The 20,726-nt window shown below is 42.9% G+C and overlaps 1 protein-coding gene across 7 annotated transcripts in view; it reads right to left on the minus strand.

Annotated features, from left to right (window-relative positions):
* Positions 1–20,726, minus strand: part of USP8 (ubiquitin specific peptidase 8) — a 114,051-nt gene that overhangs the window by 41,563 nt on the left and 51,762 nt on the right. For 5 of the 7 annotated variants that reach the window (XM_080684875.1, XM_080684872.1, XM_080684876.1 and 2 more), the window contains 2 exons: positions 9,379–9,547; positions 6,166–6,310 (listed from right to left, as the gene is read on the minus strand). In XM_080684875.1, the coding sequence (XP_080541001.1) occupies positions 6,166–6,310; positions 9,379–9,482 (249 nt within the window). In that variant the 5' untranslated portion in view covers positions 9,483–9,547. Of the gene's footprint in view, positions 1–6,165; positions 6,311–9,378; positions 9,548–14,475; positions 14,512–20,726 lie in introns of all 7 variants that reach the window. The other 2 variants (XM_080684874.1, XM_080684878.1) reach the window with 1 other exon arrangement.

Consider the following 20,726-nt stretch of genomic DNA (forward strand, 5'->3'; position numbering starts at 1 on the left):
TCTACCTTTAAAAAAACACAAAATTGCTCTGGCCAGTACTACTCAAAGGTTAAAGGTCGGCCTGCACACCGAGGGGTCTTAGGTTCAAAAACCTAGTCAAGGGCAAGTACCTGGGTGCCCGGTTTGCTCCCTGCCCCCAAGTTGGGGTGCATGTGGGAGGCGACCAATCAATGTATCCCTCTCATATCCATATTTCTCTCTCTCTCTCTCTCTCTCTCTCTCTCTCATACTCCCCCCCACCTTATACTCTCTCTGAAAAGCAATGGAAAAAATATCCTCAGGTGAGGATTAACAAAAAAAACCCAAAAAAACACAAAATAGCCATGGCCTGTGTGCCTCAGTTGGAGCATCAACCCATTCGCCAAAAGGTGGCAGGTTTGACTACTGGTCAGGGCACATAACCAGGTTGTGGGCTCAATCCCAGGCCAGAGGAAATCTATCAGTGTTTCTCTCACACATCAATGTTTCTCTTTCTCTCTCTCTCCTCCTTCCTCCCTCTAACACACACACACACACACACACACACACACACACACACACACACACACACATATTTTGGCACATAATTTACTAAAAGGCATAATGAAGTTGTTTTTAAAAAATCACATCACTAGGAGGTCACTCATTAGGTCCTGCAATCAGAGATATTTTCAAATCAAAGTTAGTTTGACATGACAGTAGTGCAGTTAGAGTAGGCTAATTATTGGATCTTATTTGCCACAACTTGTCAGTATGACTACAAATAGAGCCTACTAGTACAATTCATCACAACGGAGATAGTAATCGTATTTAAAAAAAAGAAAAAAGAAAAAAGAAAGGCCAGAAGGTCAAAAATATCCATCTCTGGCTCATGGAGAGACCCTCACCAAGAGCTTTGGGTGGAATAAGGCTGTTGGTAACAGCTATCATATGTCTATCTAGCCTAAAAGTAGCTCAGGTTTTGGTTGAGTTTATTCTTCTAGATTAAACACGAAATAAATAAAGAGGGCCATTCACTATGTAATTTCAATAAAAGTATAGTTTGGTCAATACTCTATCACTTAAACATTACAGTGGAAACTGTAATTATTTTAGTTATCACAATGTCCTACAGCTGATACAATATTCACCCCCTTCTCCCCTGAAGATGTGTAACTGATTCTAGAGAGAAAGGAACAGAAAGAGAGAGAAACAACTATGTGAGAGAGAAACGCAGATCAGCTGCCTCCCGTACTTGCTCCACCCAGGGATGAACCCACAACCTAGGTATGTGCCCTGACTGGTAATCGAACCCACAACCTTTTGGTGTACGTGACAACACTGCAACCAACTGAGCAACCCAGCCAGGGCTGATACAATGCTTTTAAAACTATATATATATTTTATTGATTTCAGAGAGGAAGGGAGAAGGAGACAGAGATAAAAACATCAATGATGAGAGAGAATCACTGATCAGCTGCCTCCTGCATGCCCCCTACTGGGGATCAAGCACATAACCTGGGCATGTGCCCTTAACCAGAATTAAACTCAGGACCTTTCAGTCCAAAGGCTGACACTCTATCCACCGAGCCAAACCAGGTAGGGCACAATACTTTTCTAACAGAAAATAAAACCTAATCATTACTATAAGATTTCTCCAATAAAAACAAAATACAAAGTAAAACCAAAAAATACTATGACTTGTTTTATTAATTTTTAAAATAGAAACTCATTAAGAAGCCAGTCTGTAAGCTCAACTTAACTCTGTTTAAATGCTGAAAAAATTGTTTGTGTTTGGCTATACCTATTACTCAAAAGACACTCCCTTAATATCGGTGAGGTTTCTTTTCAATAATTCTCTCTGTACTGTTAATGGATCACAGTTAAAATAAGCATAAATATTTTCAAATTTTCAATAGTACTGACAAATGGCAGAATTTTAATAACAACATCCAATTCTTATACAACTAAAAACATTTTCTTTTTAGGTTTACCAAGTAGAACTTCCCTATTCTTGAACATACAGATTCAAGCAACTCTCATGATTTCACAAATAAAAAAGTTTACCAGTAATATTCAGGATTATAAAGAATGCCATGGAGAATTATATAAAAATATAATGCCATGGAGAATTATATAAAAATATAATTCTAATATTATCTAGACAGTTATACTAATGTTTTCAATATATTTGCCTTACTCCCTTTTCAGGTAACCCTCAAAAAATTATTCATATACTGATTTTTTCAACGAGTAAGCAATGTATATATATAAAAGGCTAAGTGTCTGTCCAACTGGTAGCTATGATGCGCACTAACCACTAGGAGGCAAACACTCAATGCAGGAGCTGCTATGACACGCCCAGGCCATTTAAAAGTAAACGGCACCACGGACCTGGCGCCGACAAACCAATACTCGGCTTTCCCCAAGTGGGACACAGGCCCCGCCACCACCCCGGAGCTACACCCCACCAAACCGCAGCCAATGCTGCCAAGACCCCATGGTGCAAAATGCAGCCCACAGCCCAGCACCACCCAGAAACAGTGGCTCTGGGCACCGGGTAATGACGTCACGTAGCAACGCCTGGCTTCCTCTCCCTAGTGACTAGCATCCTTGTAGTTTCTTCAGCCCAGGAACCCGATTTGCTTTATAGCCAGGTGCAAACATTTTACAGTTTAACCAAATGTTTGTGAAACATTTTCCTGTGCCTCATCTCATTTGATTCTCTCAGAAGTAGGTAGATAGGAGACTTGGTAGAATCCTATTTTCTTTTCATTAGCAAGACGTGAATAGTGATATTAAAATATTTCTTCTAATTAATCTTTCAATGTGCACAAATCCATGCACCAGGACACTAGTAAATGCAATGTGTCCTCTACTAGTGAGTTTCCTAAATTATCAAGTTTTTATCTAAAATCTTAACTATTCCCTAGTATAAAATAAGAGTGAAAGACAAAGTTTCTGAAGACTGATGACATTACATTCTGTCCCTACTGGCTTTAAAAGGTAAAAAACAAAATTTAGTTAGTGCCCTGGCCAGTGTGGCTTGGCTGGTTAGAGTGTGGTCCATGCATGGGACCACAAGGTTGTGGGTTCAATTACTGGTCAGGGCACATACTTAGGTATGGGTTGGATCCCAAGTCAGGTCTCTCCCTTCCTCCCTCGCTAAAATCAAATGTTTAAAAAATTTACTTAGTAAATTTAACATTTCACATACTTGAAGTATACTGGAGAGATTGGGCTAAATAAAATAAAACACAAACAGTTCTAAGACAGAAGCAGATGTGGTACCTTGGACAGAGCAAACAAAAATAATCCTTATACTGAAAACCAGAAACTGAACAACTGCAACATATGAAGTAACAGGGAGCTTTCTAACCTGAACAACTCCTGCCACTTTCTTTTTTTTTTTTTTTTTAAATATTTTATTGATTTTTTACAGAGAGGAAGGGAGAGGGATAGAGAGTTAGAAACATCGATGGGAGAGAAACATCGATCAGCTGCCTCCTGCACACCCCCTACTGGGGACGTGCCCGCAATCAAGGTACATGCCCTTGACCGGAATCGAACCTGGGACCTTTCAGTCCGCAGGCTGACGCTCTAGCCACTGAGCCAAACCGGTTTCGGCCTGCCACTTTCAACTATACACTCCCTTTGGAAAAGGAATAAATAGTCTGTGGAAATGGAAAAAAACCTCTTACCGATTATAATTTACTCCCAACCTTCTCAGGTTAAAAAAAAAAAAAAAAAAAGCTACAAAAACACTCCCAATCTTGTCAAAGAAAAAAAGTAGTTACTAATTTAGAAAAATAAAGCAAAAAATTAAAAGTATATTTAAAAATTGGCCCTACAATAATAGACAAAATAGCAAACACCAAAACTATCAGTTACCCAAATCTGCAAATTTTTCAAAAATAATTACTTTAGCAGACACTTTTACACTTCTTTTTAAGCAATTCCATTTTAAGAGATACTGTGATAATCATCGAAGAGCATGCAAACACTTGCTTAAATTTGGGCAGGCCTCTGTCTCCATCTGCAGATAAGTATGCCCAAGAATGTTCCAAGGACAGGACCAATCCCGCCATTTGTGGAGGATGAACCTTAAAATGCAAGGGGCCACCATTCCAAAGCTAGAGCTGAAATCCCATAACTGTTACTAGTATAACCTTACTGGTAAGAAGAAATACGAGCAATGATTTAACACCATTAAATAAAACAATGAGGCTATCCCTTAACCCAGCGGTCGCCAACCTTTCGGACCTCACGGACCACCAGTTGGCGACTGTTGCCTTAACCAACAACCAAAAGAAATCACATGAATTACACTATTGTAATTCATATAAGGCTATTAAAAGAGTTAGAATTTTTTTTAACTTCTATAATTTTAATGAGGCAAAGGAAATTCCACCACCAGTGAACAAAATAAAATCTCAATATTAATTCAAGAATAGCTTCTCTGCCCTGGCCAGTGTTGCTAAATGGTTAGTGTCAACCTGCACACCAAAGGGTCTCAGGGCTCCATTCCCATCAAGGGCCAATACATTGGTTTTGAGTTCACTCCCTGGCCCCAGTTGGGACACACGCTGGAAGCAACCAGTAGATGTATCTCTCATATCCATGTTTCTCTCTCTCTCTCTCCTCCCTCCCTCCCTTTCTACTCTCTCTGAAAAAGCAATGGGAAAAAATATCCTCAGGTGAGGATTAACAAAAAAAAAATTTTTTTTTTTTTTTAAGGAATGGCTTCTCCACCACATAAGATATATAGGCAGTATTTTGCTACTATTTATTGTTTGGTAGCAAGATTGTTCTTAAGTAAAGGCGGAACCACCAACAGAAAATTCTTCCCATTTCTTTAATCTAGTGTTCATGATCTTCTTTAGCCTGTTGCTGGTACAGCTGAAATGCAACCATTTTCCTTAGCAACACTTATCTAGTCATCAGTTCTCTTTTTTCATTTACACTTCCCCTCCTTCCTCTCCCTCCCTCACTGTCCATGGCTTCAGCAAAGTGGAAGAAAGGCACCTGCCCAAAGGATTAAAAGCAAAATAATAAAATACAAAAATGGAAGCAATCAGCATTAATTTTTCAAACTGAGATCTTTAATATGGCGACAATGTGATATATTAAAAACTGTCAGCCGAAACCGGTTTGGCTCAGTGGATTGAGCGTCGGCCTGTGGACTGAAGGGTCCCGGGTTCGATTCCGGTCAAGGGCATGTACCTTGGTTGCGGGGCACATCCCCAGTGGGGGGTGTGCAGGAGGCAGCTGATCGATGTTTCTCTCTCATCGATGTTTCTAGCTCTCTATCCCTCTCCCTTCCTCTCTGTAAAATATCAATAAAATATATTTAAAAAAAAAAAAAACTGTCACATTAAAACAAATGACTAAACCTTGAATCTTGAGAAAGTACAATCTCAAGTCATATTTTTCTTATTTAATGCATGGGTAAACGGAATATTCTATTTGACCTGGCAATGATGTATCATAACAGAAAACTGACTATGTTTCTGTATGTTGCTATAAATTTGTACTAGTCCAAGGCAAATTAAGAGTGCGTATAGAGCCGAAACCGGTTTGGCTCAGTGGATAGAGCGTCGGCCTGCGGACTGAAGGGTCCCGGGTTCGATTCCGGTCAAGGGCATGTACCTTGGTTGCGGGCACATCCCCAGTGGGAGTTGTGCAGGAGGCAGCTGATCGATGTTTCTCTCTCATCAATGTTTCTGGCTTTCTATCCCTCTCCTTTCCTCTCTGTAAAATACCAATAAAATATATTAAAAAAAAAAAAAAAAAAAAAAAAAAAGAGTGCGTATAGAGCCCTGGCTGGTGTGGTTCAGTGGCTGAGCATCAATCCATGAACCAAGAGGTCAGGGCACATGTCCAAGTTGCAGGCTTGATAGCCAGTAGGGGGTGTGCAGGAGGCATTAGATCGATGATGTTTCTCTCTCATTGATGTTTCTATCTATCCCTCTCCCTCTCTAAAAATCAATAAAAACATATTTAAAAAAAAGAATGTGTATATAGTGTGTGTGTATCCACATGTTTGCAAATAAAATTGAATCTTCAGTTTGTTTTTCTATCTTCATAAGAGTTTGAACTTAATGCTACATAATGTTATCTACTTTCCAATATAGTTAAAACTTTTAGGGAAGGTAAGTCCACTGTGCAAAAATAACTTAGCAAATAAAAATGTAGAAACAAAGGTACCTGCTGTTGCTTGAAATCAGGCCTGTTTTTGATAAGATTATAAACAGCCACGAATTTCATGTATAGTACGTAGGCCCTTTCCTCATCACGATCTAACCTGCTTTCTTCTGCTGTCTTGAAGATCTTCTGGGCACTCTGTACATAACTTAAAATTAGAGAAAAAAATAAAACACTTAACACCTGGAGGGGGGGGGAAATCATGGGTAAAGCCCACAGAGAACCTTGATAAAATATATTTCATAATTTATTTCAGAACTGACACAAAGTTAGATGCAAGTTTGGAAGCAATCTGAAAATTTCCCTTATGCTACAAGTAAATACTTCTGTTTCATAAGAATTGTTTATATACCACAAACTCTTCAAAATGCTTTCTGAGTCCAGTTTTAAAAGATTTGCTACGACAGATAATCCTGAGACAAGTGCTCCTCAGGCAGCCACATAATAGCCATACTCTATAATTAAAGAACATACCATTTGTATTGAATTAGGGGAGCTAAAATCTTTATTATTTTGACTAGTGGCCCGGTGCACGAAATTCATGCTCGGGGAGGGGGGTGTCCTTCAGCCCGGCCTGCACCCTCTCCAATCTGGGACATCCCTCTCGCAATCCGGGACTGCTGGCTCCTAACCACTCACCTGACTGCCTGCCTGATTGCCCCTAACCACTCTGCCTGTCGGCCTGCTTGCCCCAAACTGCCCCCCCCCCCCGCCGGCCTGATCACCCCCAACTGCCCCCCCCCCCGCCGGCCTGATCACCCCCAAGCCCCCCCCCGCCCCTGGCCTGATCACCCACAACTGCCGTCCCATCTTGGCCTGATCACCCACAACTGCCCTCCCCTCTTGGCCCCTAACTACCTCTGGGTAAGGGGCTGAGGGCTTTTTTCAGGCTGTCCACACCCCCTTCAGGATGGGGGTCCCCGCTGGGGTGCCTGGCCAGACTAGGGGAGGGGCTGATGGCTGTTTGCAGGCTGGCCATGCCCTCCAGGGGGACCCTCACCCCAATGGTGGTGTGGCCAGCCTGGGTGAGGGGCTGAGGGCCGTTTGCAGGCCCCTCCCTCAGCAGCTGGCCTGGGCGACCCAAGCCTCCTGCTTGCTCCGGCCTGCTCCGTGGCCACCGCCCACAGGACCCTCCTTCGGCGGCCGGCCCAAGCAGGCGGGAAGCTTGGCTTCCTCCATTGCCAGGGGCAACCCAAGCCTCCTGCCCACTCCAGCTGGCTCTGTGGCCACCCACATCTTTGTCCTGCTAATTTGCATATTCCTTCCTGATTGGCTGTGGGTGTTGCGGAGTGATGGTCAATTACCATATTTCTCTCTTATTAGTATAATATTAAAACAAATATTTTCCATTGTACTCACTCCTTTCTAACCATTATGTAAAATTTCCCCCACCTGAAAATCCAAGAAATTAGGGAAAGAAAACAGGACATGAGGCTAATCTTTTTATTTGGTTAAGATTTTCTACAAAATGGCTGAACTACACTCTGATTCATTGGTCCTGGAAGAAAAAGAGACTTAAAGTCCAAAAATACGTCATCTTAAAATTCTACTTCAGTAAAATAATTTGAGGATTCTGTGGCATTAATTCTGAAGACATTTTCCTTGTTTGATGGTTTTCAGAAAGCAAATTAATAAAATAAGCATTTCTGCAAGAGAAATTCATTCACTTAGGACTAAAGTTTTGGCAAACAAGTTATAGTGCCAATGCCTATATACAATATGCTTTACCAATACTTATTTATACAAAGCAGTGAATCTTGTTTTCTGTATTTTTCAAACTGTGTTCCAAAATTGAGACATGGACTAATGAGGAAGTTGGTCAGAACAAGGAACTAGACCACCACACAAGGAAAAGGGACAAAGTGTTATTTAAGACAAAAGATGGTCCTGTACAAGGACCATTTCAGTCAGTGTGTATGCTGTGCCTCACATGGCATCATAGTCCTAAGACAGAGGTAAATCAAACCAAAGATAGTAAGGAGATTCTCTATAAACGTTCAGGAATGAGTACATTCGGGATCATAAAAATCAGTTTTTATAGTCATCCCCCCGCCTCCCCATTTATCTCTAGCCATGGAACACGTATTTTCCTCTAATCTCTAAAATCTGCTTACTCAAGTCTGGTGTATGGCTGGCTAGATGCACCTTTTTTTTTTTTTTAATTGATTTTTTTTGAGAGAGAGAGGAAGAGAGAAAGAGGGAGAGAGAGACATTGATGTGTTATTCCACTTAGGCATTCATTGGCTGATCCTTGTATGTGCCCTGACCAGGAATGGAACCTAAAATCTTGGTATATTGGGACAAGGCTCTAACCAACTGGGCTACCTGGCCAGGGCCTACTTTCTTTCTGAAACTCCTTTTTCCAACTCTATCCTATCCTTTCTAATAAAAGAGAAACATGCAAATTGACCACACCTCCACTATGGCCACAAGCCACACCCACCAGCCAATCAGGAGTGAGTATGCAAATTAACCCAACCAACATAGTGGTTAATTTACATATCCAGGCACAAAGCGAAGACTGAAGACAGCGTAGAAGGAAGCCAAGCGCTGCAGAAGGGAGTGAAGCTGCGAAGAAGCAAGCAAGCAGGGAGGCGGAGAAGGGAGGGAAGCAGGAGGGGCAGCAGAGATAGGAGGGAAGCAGGCAGGGCGGCGGAGACGGGAGGGAAGTGGGCGGGGCAGCGGAGACCGCGGCAGGAAGCCCTATTCTTGCAGGAAGCCCTATTCTTGCAGGAATCTTCCTGCAACGGGCCTCTAGTATTATATGAAATAGATCATTAGATTAAAAGTTCTTGTCAAGCTGAATACTGGATAAAAAATACATCTCTCTCCTCTTTTTAATCAAAGAAAGACTATGCTAAGACCATCTCTTATATGTGAAATACACAAGGATAAAATCTTTAATTAAGCAGTATTTTTATATTATGTTATGAAAAGGTATTAATTGTGGCTGAATGAGTTATGTAGAACCCTTACAGTCTTTACCTCAAATTTATGATTTACTATTGTCTGGAAACAGATAATATGTATATTAGAAGACTATATATGTACTCTGCCAAGATAAAGTTAAGAACTTCTCTAAGGAGGTCTTACTTTATTTCTGAGATGATGCCATTGTTTAAATAAACTTTAAATTTACTCATGTACACTTGTAAGAACATGGAATTGAACTAAAACTTAATATATGACTCAGTCAAACTAACAATGGATACATACTTCTTAGTACTTAATTTCTCTGGTTTAACTTCTGTCTTCTTATTGAGGTCTTTTAGTGAAGAACTGAGGTAGAGTTCTTTAGGATCTGAAGCCACAGAAGGCATGATGAATAATTCTTACTTTTCCACTTTCACAATGGACGGTGTACTTCAGTAAAAGTAGTTCTTTTCTGAAACAAAATGAACACAAATGATTCCATTAGTTTTTCTCATTAACAACAAAACAAATAAGCAGTTTAAAAAATAAAACAGCTAACCTGTATTCTTTGCTAACAGTTCATTTTAAATTAACTTGAATATATATATTTTGGGAGTTCATGATATAAAGGGTATTAATAAACAATTTAATTTATTTTCAAATTTTCATTAAATTAATTATTGTTTGTATCATCTTACCTTAAGTATTAGGAATCTTTCCTGTCTAAGGAACTAACAGAATAATAAGAGCTTTTATATTTTTCTTCTATTAAATCTGCATGAATGTATAGATCATAAATAGGAAGCTTAATTTAGAAATACAGGGTATCCCCAAAAATGTATATACATTTTAACAGCTGATAGCTTAATTTTGAAAATGAAATGTATTTTAATAAACAATGTCTTTATAGTTATTCAAAGTGTGTGAATACATTTTTTGGGACACCCTATATTTATTTCTCTTTCTCATTGATATCTTACCTAATAATAGACAAACATGTAAATTGACCGTACCTCCGCTACACCCATAGCCAATCAGAGTATGCAAATTAACCCAACAAAGATGGTGGTTAATTTGCATATATAGGCACCCAGCGCCTGGGTTCCTGGAACATCCTGGCACCCAGGTCACTCTGAGGTAACCCCTGCATGGGCCCTGAGCAGCCTGGGAAGGGCCTGAGCCAGGGGGCTCCTGGGCAGGGCCAAGCCTGCGATCAGAGCCGAGTGGGCAGGGGCGGAGCCAGCGATCGGAGGGAGCTGGGGGTCCCCTGCCCAGGCCTAAAGCCTCGGCCAGAGGCTTTAGGCCTGGGCAGGGCCCAGCGGCGATTGGTGTGAACTACAGAGGAAACACCTTTTCTGACTGCTCATTGGCTAAGCTTCCTTTATGCCACTGGTAATATTCTTAGTAACTTGGGTAATAAGAATCCAAAAAGGTGATCTAGGGTTTTTCCACCACACTTCTGGAGAAAAAAAACAAAGGTCCACTGCTGGAGGGCTAAGAAATGTCATATCCTGCCATACCCAGTTCGGCTCAGTGGATAATGCCTCGGCCTGCCAACCACAGAGTCTGGGTTCAATTCTGATCAAGGGCATGTACCTAGGTTGCAGGCTCCTCTCTGGCCGGGGCCAGGTCAGGGCTCATGCAGGAGGCAACCAATCAAAGTGTTCCTCTCACTTTGATGTTTCTGTCTTTCCCTTTCTCTTCCACATTCTCTAAAAGTCAATGTAAACATATCCTCAGGTGAGGATAAAAAAAAAGAAAGGTCATATCCTATGAAAGACACATCTTGAAAATGCCTAAAGAAAGTTGTCATTTTTTCATGGTGAAGGGACTGGAGTCCGTGCTGATGAAAACACCTTGGTGGCTGTGGTGACTGGCAGTGGCTGCAGCAGCGGGGTGATGGGGCTGGTGCTTTCCCCTGATCAGCCCGGTCGCCTCCCACAAAGGGAGGCCAGACTGCGGCTTAGCCCCGCTCCCCGTGGAAAGCGGGTCTAAGCCATCAGTAGGACATCCCCTGAGGGCTCCCAGTATGTGAGAGGAGACAGGTTGGGCTGAGGGACCCCCAACCCCAGTGCACGAATTTTGTGCACAGGGCCCTAGTCTATAATAATAAAAGCGTAATATGCTAATTAGATCAGACATCCTTCCAGATGACTTTCTGGACGAAGCTGGGGCTGCAAGGGAAGCCCGGGTCCCGGGTGCCAGAGGGAAGCCAGTGCTGGCAGCCGGGGGAAGGAAGGCCTACTCTTGCACGAATTTCATACATCAGGCCTCTAGTCTATTTAAAAAAGGAAACAAGTGAGGGAGGCAGGGGATAGGCAGGCAAGGCCATTTTATATGGAGCTAAGGACATATGAACGTGTTTCTGGCAGAATATACCCAAGTACTTCAGTTTACTCTGTAAAGGTCATTGATGTTTCATGACATTCTTCATTTCCTCATCTGCTTTGGTAAATTATGACTAGGAAGATGGAAGAGGTTGTAAACAAAATAAAAACAATAGGCTAGGTATATACCAATTAAGTTGTGTGTGTGTGTATATACATGTGCAGGGATACATGTAGATGGGGCAGAACAGGGAAGCACACCAAATGGGAAGTCTTGGCAAGATCGTGTCACCAAATGAAAACTTCAGTAACCCAATTAAATGTATGCAAGAAGAACTAATTACAATTTGAATAAATAACAACTTTAAAACATTTACGTATTTATGTTTTTTGTTTTTTTAAAATATATTTTATTGATTTTTTTACAGAGAGGAAGGGAGAGGGATAGAGAGCTAGAAACATCGATGAGAGAGAAACATCGACCAGCTGCCTCCTGCACACCCCTCACTGGGGATGTGCCCGCAACCAAGGTACATGCCCTTGACCGGAATGGAACCCGGGACCCTTCAGTCCGCAGGCCGACGCTCTATCCACTGAGCCAAACCGGTTTCGGCTACTTATTTATGTTTAAAATATATTTCTTTATTGATTTCAGAGAGGAAGGGAGAGGGAGAGAGAGATAGAAACATCAATGATGAGCCCTAACTGGCGTGGCTCAGTGGATAGAGTGTCGGCCTGTGGACTGAAGGGTCCCGGGTTCGATTCTTGTCAAGGGCATGTACCTTGGTTGCGGGCACATCCCCAGTGGGGGGTGTGCAGGAGGCAGCTGGTCGATGTTTCTCTCTCATCGATGTTTCTAACTCTCTATCCCTCTCCTTTCCTCTCTGTAAAAAATCAATAAAATATATTTAAAAATATATATATTTAAAATAAAAAAAAAGAAACATCAATGATGAGAATCACTGATCAGCTGCGTCCTGCACGCCCCCTACTGGAGATTGAGCCTGCAACCCAGGGATGTACCCTTGGCCAAAATCGAACCAGGGACCCTTCAGTCCACAGGCTGACAGTCTATCCACTGAGCCAAACCAGCTAGGGCAACATTAATACATTTAAAGATTATGACTTTTTTTTTTTTTTCTACCACTTACTTCCACTGTCTTAATGCTGTTCATTCTATCAGTTCACTATTATTAGATGAATGGACATCAATGAACATCTAATTCCAAAAAGCTGAGTAAAGTACAACTGTAGGGGAAAACAGCTTCTGTTCACCTATGTGAAACTCCAAAAGCAGCCCAATCTACTTGATCCTAGTCACATTTACATTAAATAGTAATACTTTCTGATTTCTTGATACTCATCCCTTCTAACCCTGTGCCATTAATCCACTGATTTAGCAAACCTAGCTATATATCTTTCTCTAAAGTCATATTTTTATGATTCTCTATTTTTCCCATTTATATTTGCTCTATGTATCTACAAACACGTTTAACCAAACACTTTAATTAGTAGCATCAGATCTATGAACTTAAAAACAATGAGCTCAGCCCAGCCTATGTGGGTCAGGGGTTGAGCGCTGACCTATGAGCCAGAAGGTCAGAGTTCGATTCCTGGTCTTGGCACATGCCTGGGTTTCAGGCTCAATACCCAGCAGGGGGCATGCAGGAGGCAGCGGATGGATGATTGATATTTATCTCTCTCTCCCTTCCTCTCTCTGAAATCAATAAAAACATATTAAAAAACAACAACAAAAAAAACAAAACCAATGAGCTCACATATAAACATTTTCTACACTTTTCCCTCCATTCTGCGTTCTATGTCTAAATATATAATGACGGGAGAAAGCCTCTGAACCACACCATCACTGCCAAAGAGATTAATTAATGTTAAATATGTCCTAGTTAGGTATCTAATTTATCAATAATTCATCACCAAAACAGCTAAGAGCATTTATTAAGGAAATAGTATGATAGGGATCTGTTGGATTTCCTCATACTTTTATTTATTTATTTAATGTATTTTTATTAATTACAGAGAGGAAGGGAGAGGGAGAGAGCAATAGAAACATCAATAATGAGAGAATCATTGATTGGCTGCCTCCTGCATGCCCTACACTGAGGAGTGAGCCTGCAACCCGGGCATGTGCCCTGACCAGGAATCAAACTGTGACCTCCCGGTTCACAGGTTGATGCTCAACCACTGAGCCATGCTGGCCAGGCTCCTCATACTTTTAGACAAAGCAAATCATTTGAGTATCTTGCCTTGCAAAAAACCCACTATGCTATGTGTTAAAGATACAAAGGGTTTATAATACACTAGAGGCCCAATGCACGAAATGCGTGCATGGGTAGGGTCCCTAGGCCTGGCCGGCAATCAGGGCCGATCTGTGGGGCGATGGGGGAGGGGGATGGGAGGGGGGAGGGAGGGAGGGCAGCGCTGCCCTACTCCCACCCCTACCGCCGGTCACCTTCCTCTGCAGGGCAACCAATGGGGCGATCGGGGGGCCTCCACTGACACCTGCCTTGGCTGGCCTGGGGCCTGAAGACTGGGGGCAGCTCCTGCATTGAGCATCTGCTGCCTGGTGGTCAGTATGCATCACAGTGACTGGTCGTTCCACCAGTTGTTCCGCCATTCAGTTAATTTGCATATTAGGCTTTTATTATATAGGATTATATAGGATGGTCCCTGACCTCCCATGATGAACAGTTTAGCCAGAGAACATACCCTACCGTCCCACACCCACCATCTCCTCACCTCCTGCCTATCCTCCCAATGCTGAATAAACAAAGAATACATGCCAAGCTGGCGGGGCTCAGTGGTTGAGTGTTGACCTATGCACCAGGAGGTCGTGGGTTCAATTCCCGGTCAGGGCACATGTCCAGGTTGTGGACTCGATCCCCACCAGGGGGCATGCAGGAGGCAGCCGATTGATGATGTCTCTCTTTCCCTCTCCTTTCCTCTCTAAAAACGAATAAAAACGTATTTTGAAAAATGAATAGACACATACTTTAAAATAAAAAGGAACACATAATACATGACACCATTTGTATAAAGCATAAAAATGAACTACCTTGAACAGTATATTGCTCATATAAATGAGGTAAGCCTATAAAGAAAAACAGAAAATGATAATCAAATTCTACTTCTGAGGAGGAAGAAGATATAATCAGAGGCATACACAAGAAATGTCAGCAATATCAGGAAGGTTTTATTTCTCAAGTTGGGTGGGTGGTACACTGACAGGTGATCACAGGTGATCATTTTATTATCATGCTTTATAGCAGGGGTCCTCAAACTTTTTAAACAGGGGGCCAGTTCACTGTCCCTCAGACCGTTGGAGGGCCGGACTATAGTTTAAAAAAAAAAACTATGAACAAATTCCTATGCGCACTGCGGGCCTGGGACGAGTTGGCTGCTAAGCAGGACAGGCAGTGGCACCCAGCGGGCCAGATAAATGTCCTCGGCGGGCCGCATGTGGCCCGCAGGCTGTAGTTTGAGGACCCCTGCTTTATAGCATATAAAATAATTATATAATGTGTTTAACATACTTTATAAAAAATTTTAAAGAAAAATTATGAGCATAACAATGCAAGTATGAATAAAAATATGCAATTGTATATAAGCATCGATGTTTCTAAAAATCAATAAAAAATATTTTTTTAAAAAGTTATAGGTGAAACAAGCAAACACAAAGTACGCATTTGTTAAATACTGATTTAAAAAAAAATATTTGGGATACTGGAAGAGCCTGATATCCATATATATAAAAAGCCAGGGGCCGTGACGACCAAAACGACCAAACGACCGGTCGCCATGAGGTGGCACTGACTGGCGAGTGGGCTGAACTGTTGACCTCTCGGTCCCTCCCCCCCAGCTCCCTCGGGCGGTGGCAGCTCCCTCCTGCCTCCCGTGGGTGGCAGTGTCTCACTCCCGCCTCTCGCTCCTGCCTCCCATGGATGCCGGCGGCTCCCACCCACCTCCAGTAAACCGCTACCGCTGCCCACTGTAGCCAGCGAACCAGCCCAATCAGTAGGTGGGGCCGGCCAACCTAATGGCCTCTTCCCCTACTGGCCTGCCCCTGATTGGACTCTCCCATCCTGATCAAGAGCGGGCTGCAGAGAGCCTGGCCCTTCCTAGCAGCCCCAAGTCCCTGGAGTTGAGAATTCTAATGGCCCTGCCCAAAGAGTAGAGGCGCCTGACAGGCAGGGACAGGGACCACAGGCCTCCAGGGAGCACCGCAGAGTTGGCAAGGAGAGGAGAGGGCTTGCGGAGGGGGAGGAGCGAAGCCAGCAGACATCAGCCCAGAATCCAGCCCTTCCCCCGCCGGAGGCAGCAGGCCCTCAACCCAGAATCCCAACCCGAATCAGAAGAGCCCGAGGGAGTCTTCAGGAAGCTCTACGCAGAGCTGCGCATTGAGAGCGAAACTTCGTGTGGCCCTGACCGAGAGGCCCTGACGCTGCTGGCTGGTGCAGCTCAATGTTGAGCTGGAGCACGCACGGAGGGACAGGAGTGCTTTGCAGAGAGGCCGGCCCTCCTGGAGCTGGAGAGATTTGAGTGCAGGACCCTGGAGCACAAGGCCGCTGAGCTGGAAGAGGAGCTGAAGGGCCTGTCCAACCTCTGGGCTGACAACCAGCGCCTTAAGGACAAGAACTCGGCCCTGATCCGCGTCATCAGCAAACTGTCCAAGTGACCCCGGAGGACTTACCCCTGCACCCGCATTTATATACAGTTGCTTCTGCCACACGCACCCCTTCCCCTGTATGAACATGAGTGACAGGGCTTCCAGCAAGTCTCTGAGAAGCCATGATTTCCCCTTGGGACCTCCAGGCTGGGAGGGGATGACAGAGCCCCCAGAAGTCAAAGGGGCTATTTGAGGCCAGGATAGAGAGGGGAGGCTGAGCAAGGCAGGGGGACCAGGGCTGCAGGCAGGACCAGGAAGGAACCGAAGACCAGGAAGTGCCAGGACCAGGAAGTGCCAGGACCAGAGTGGCCACCCGGAGTTCCCCTCTCATGTGTGCTGCCACCAGTCACCCCTCCCGCCCCTGAGCAGGGATCTGAGAATGTGCCAAGCATCCCACCGGCCTGGGCCGGATGGGCCTGTATATAGGGTCCGTGTGCAATAGGGAGGGCGTCTTCTATTTTTTGCTACCCCCTCCCTGACACTGGGGGAGAAGGTATTTTTGAGCGCAGCGGGACGGTGGGCGGGGCTGCGAGCAGCGGAGGGCTACTTCACACGCGATTTCGCGCACTGGGCTCCTAATATATATATATATAACTTTGTGAAATACAGCTTCTGTACAGGAGTGTGAGTGGAAGCAAGAGCACAAACATTGAGGAATGAAGAAATGGAAGTAGATTGTAGATAACTTTTTAAAAATTGGCAATAACAGAGAGAATGATGGGATTGGATGGAATGGTATTCCAGAAACATGATTTCTGAAACACAAGAAGTAGCTTTTGACTAAGAGAAAGTAAGGTCAAGAAACTAGCTTTTCATCTTGGCCGGTTTGGCTCAGTGGATAGAGAGTCAGCCTGAGGACTGAAGGGTCCCATGCTCGATTCTTGTCAAAGGCATGCACCTTGGTTGCAGGCTTCATCCCTGGCCCTGGTCGGGGCACAAGCAAGAGGCAACCAATTGATCTGTCTCTTTCACATTGATGTTTCTCTCTCTCTGTCTCTCCCTCTCCCTTCCACTCTCTCTAAAAATCAATGGAAAAAATACCCGTGGGTGAGGATTAAAAAAGAACTAACTTTTCAGGAAGGTACTTAAGGAAACCTGAGGCCTTAGTGATACCACAACAGACATCACTGTGGCAGAGGGCAGGGGACATTGGAGCTTGGACTATTAATGAGGTCCAGAAGACAGTAAGAAGAGACCAGTAACAAGAGTTATCCCTGACTTTTCTGCTCCCAACTACCTCAGCTTACTCAACCACAGAAGGCAACATTTGCTCCCCTGACACAGGCCAGCTCTTGAAATGTAATTCCCAAAAACAACAATCATTTTTTATTGGTGACATTACAAAGTGTACTAAAATAAAAACTAAAGCCAGAGTTAAGCAGAGTAACCAAGTATCAGTCTGATAGTATCTTTTTTCCAATTCTATTCTCTATCTGGGTCATAGTACTACTGGTCTAAACACAGAATGTACCAGTATGTTCAAAAAGTCATGTAGAGCCCTGGCCAATGTGGCTCTGTTGGTTGGAGCATCATCCCTATACTGAAAGGTTGTGGGTTTGATCCCCAGTCGGGGCACGCAAGGGAGGCAGCCAATTGATGTCTCTCTCTCCCTTCCCCTCTTTCTAAAATCAGTAAGCATATCCTCAGGTGAGGATTTTAAAAAAAAGTCGGATGGCGTCTATTTTGCTGAATCATGACAATTAAGTTTCCTGGCTAGGAAAAGAAAGCTACTGATTTGAACCTTCTAAAATGAAGGTCTAAAATGTGTTCTCAGTTGAATCTGTTTCTCATGATTACCTTTAAAGTTTGGATCTTTAAAAGACAAAGAATATTAAAACTATATATGCTACCTAGACAACTTAAAATCATAAATTAGCTATTTCAAAGTTAAATAAAAAGAATATATATTACATGGCACCATTTGTATAAAGTTTAAAAACAAACTACAATGAACAGTATATTGCTGTATTCTATCGTTCACAGATATTCTGCTGTATGGAAGACACTGTGTTTCTAGGAACTCAAAGATCAGATGTGATCTGCTTCCTCACAAAGTTTAAAAAAATATGTGACAGAAAATTGTAAGCAATGGTAATACAACATAGTATCATGTCAAACTATAAAGAGATACAAATAATGTACAATGGGAAAATTAAGAAGGAAGATTAAGTATGACTAAGTAAGTGGGATGCTGGGAGGCATCATGGGAAGAGATAGCATTTATGTGAGTCTTGGTGGGAGAAGACTTTTGACAGAGATTAAGAACAGTATGAGGAAAAGTCAAAAAAGTAAAGAACATCTTTAGGAACTAGTCAGTACAGAGAATGAACAAGGATCTACTAGACACTAAACTTGAAAAAAATAGTCTAGGAACAGAAAATGAAAGGCCTTGGATGTCACAAAAAGCATTTATTATTTTATTTTCTAAAAGTAACAGAGAGCCATAGCAGGATTCTAACAATGGAGTTACGTGATCCAAACTGACAACAGTACAAAGGCTTTAAAAGACTGGAGAAAAGGAACACTCTTGTTACCTATCAGAATGATCCTAAGGAAAGATGATGAAGGTCAGAACTAGGACAACAGAGATGGAATAAAGGAGGCAGATACAACAGACACTGCAAAGGTAGAATGACAGAAACTGGAAAGGTAGAATGACAGGACTTGGCAAATGACTAGACACATGGAGGCAAAGTACAGGAATAAGATTATGATGACATCTAAGTTTTTAGTGAAGGTTTCTATGAGAAAGACTGTACTTTAAAGTTACCTTTTCTGTCCTTATTTGATTCTTGAGAACAGCTGAAATAAGTAGTCATCAAAGGACTAATTTTTGTTTCCACTTTCATTCACAAAATTATCTCTATATATAAAAGCCAAGTGACTGGAATGCTAGAACGACTGGTTGCTATGATGCCCACTGCAGCCGGCCAACTGCCCATGGTCCCTTCCCCCAGCTGGCCCCACCCCCAACCAGCCCCCCAACCCCAATTGGGGGCGGAGCTGGCTGGCCAACCTCCCTCCTCCCCGCCGGATTGGTCCCCATGGGGGCAAGGCAGTTGGAACCCCACCCGTGCACGAATTTGTGCACCAGGCCTCTAGTCTATATATATAAAAGCCTAAGCCACTGTTCGACCAGTAGCTATGATGTGCACTGACCACCAGGGGGCAGACAGTCAACACACAGGCATGGAAACATGGAACAGACTGATGAATCTCAGAGAAAAGGGGAAAGGGGGGAGGGGAAGAGATTAACCAAGTATCTTATATGCATACTAGAGGCCCAGTGCAGATTCATGCACTGGTGGGATCCCTCAGCTTGGCCTGTGCAGACTGGGCCGAAACCAGCAGTCCGCCATCCCTCGAGGTGTCCCAGATTGCAAGAGGACCTCTAGTATAAGCTATATTGTCAAATAAGATGCCTGGTGTTGCCCCGGCTGGGTGGGTCAGTTAGTTGGAACATTGTCCCATCTACCAAAAAGGCTGCAGGTTCTATTCCCAGTCAGGGCACATATCTAGGTTGTGGGTTTGATCCCTTGATCATGGTACCTATGAGATGCAACCGATCAATGTTTCTCTCTAAAATAAATAAAAACATATCCTCCGGTGAGGATTTTTTTTAAAAAAGATGCTTGGTGTTAAAAATACAGCATAGCCCTGGCCAGTGTGCTCAGCAGTTAGAGCACTGGCCTGTACCCTGAAGGATCCTGGGTTTGATTCTGGTCAAGGGCACATGCCCAGATTGCGGGCTCCATCCCCAGCGTGGAACATGCAGGAGGCAGCCAATCAATGATTCTCTTCCATCATTGATGTTTCTTTCTCCCCCTCTACTTTCCTCTCTGATATCAATAAAAATATACTTTAAAAAAAGATTAAGAACTCTAGCTTTTTTTAAATAGCAATGCTCCAAAAGTATAATCCAGGAAGTGCTGAAAATGAGTTAACAAGTCGGAAGAAAATGGAAGGCACATATATCCACCTCTTTTTGACATCCTTCTGATCCTTCCAAAGAGAAAGAGTAGAGATTAGATGACTTGAACCACAGAGTAAAAGACTACAAAAGTGAAGACTGAGGTTTGTGGTCATTTAAACTGGTCCTGATATCTCCACTAGGGTTTAACGCCAGCCATTGTGGAGATCCCTGGCAACGCTGGAAGGAAAGCAGTTTGTCTTCCTTGCCACCCATCATCTCACCTCACTTTTGCCCGTCAACAGCACGAGTATGCATTATATGTTCTTACTTACTTAAATTTCATATAATCCATTTTATACTCATTCTAGTTAAAATGCCACACATACCATGAATATTGATGAAATAATGTGTTTTTTTAAAGCAATTCTAAAGTATTAAGAAGGCTCAACCTTTTCAAGAAATGTCACTGCTAAAACTTCTGGTATTTTCTGAATATCTACTATGTGTCTAGCACTGTACATTTAGGTCACAACCAGCTTTTAAAAATATAAAACTGAAGAGAAAATGTGAGAGTATGTTACATACTGTAAAGATCTATTTCATGAAATTTTATTTTTGGTTATATTCATGTATGTATGCTCATATAGAGCACTGAGTTGAAATGTAAAATGTATTTCTTGGCCCTGGCCAGGCAGTTCAGTTGGTTAGAGCATCGTCCCAGTGCACC

Source organism: Plecotus auritus, assembly GCF_963455305.1.
Source record: "Plecotus auritus genome assembly, chromosome: 1".
Lineage (NCBI taxonomy): Eukaryota > Metazoa > Chordata > Mammalia > Chiroptera > Vespertilionidae > Plecotus > Plecotus auritus.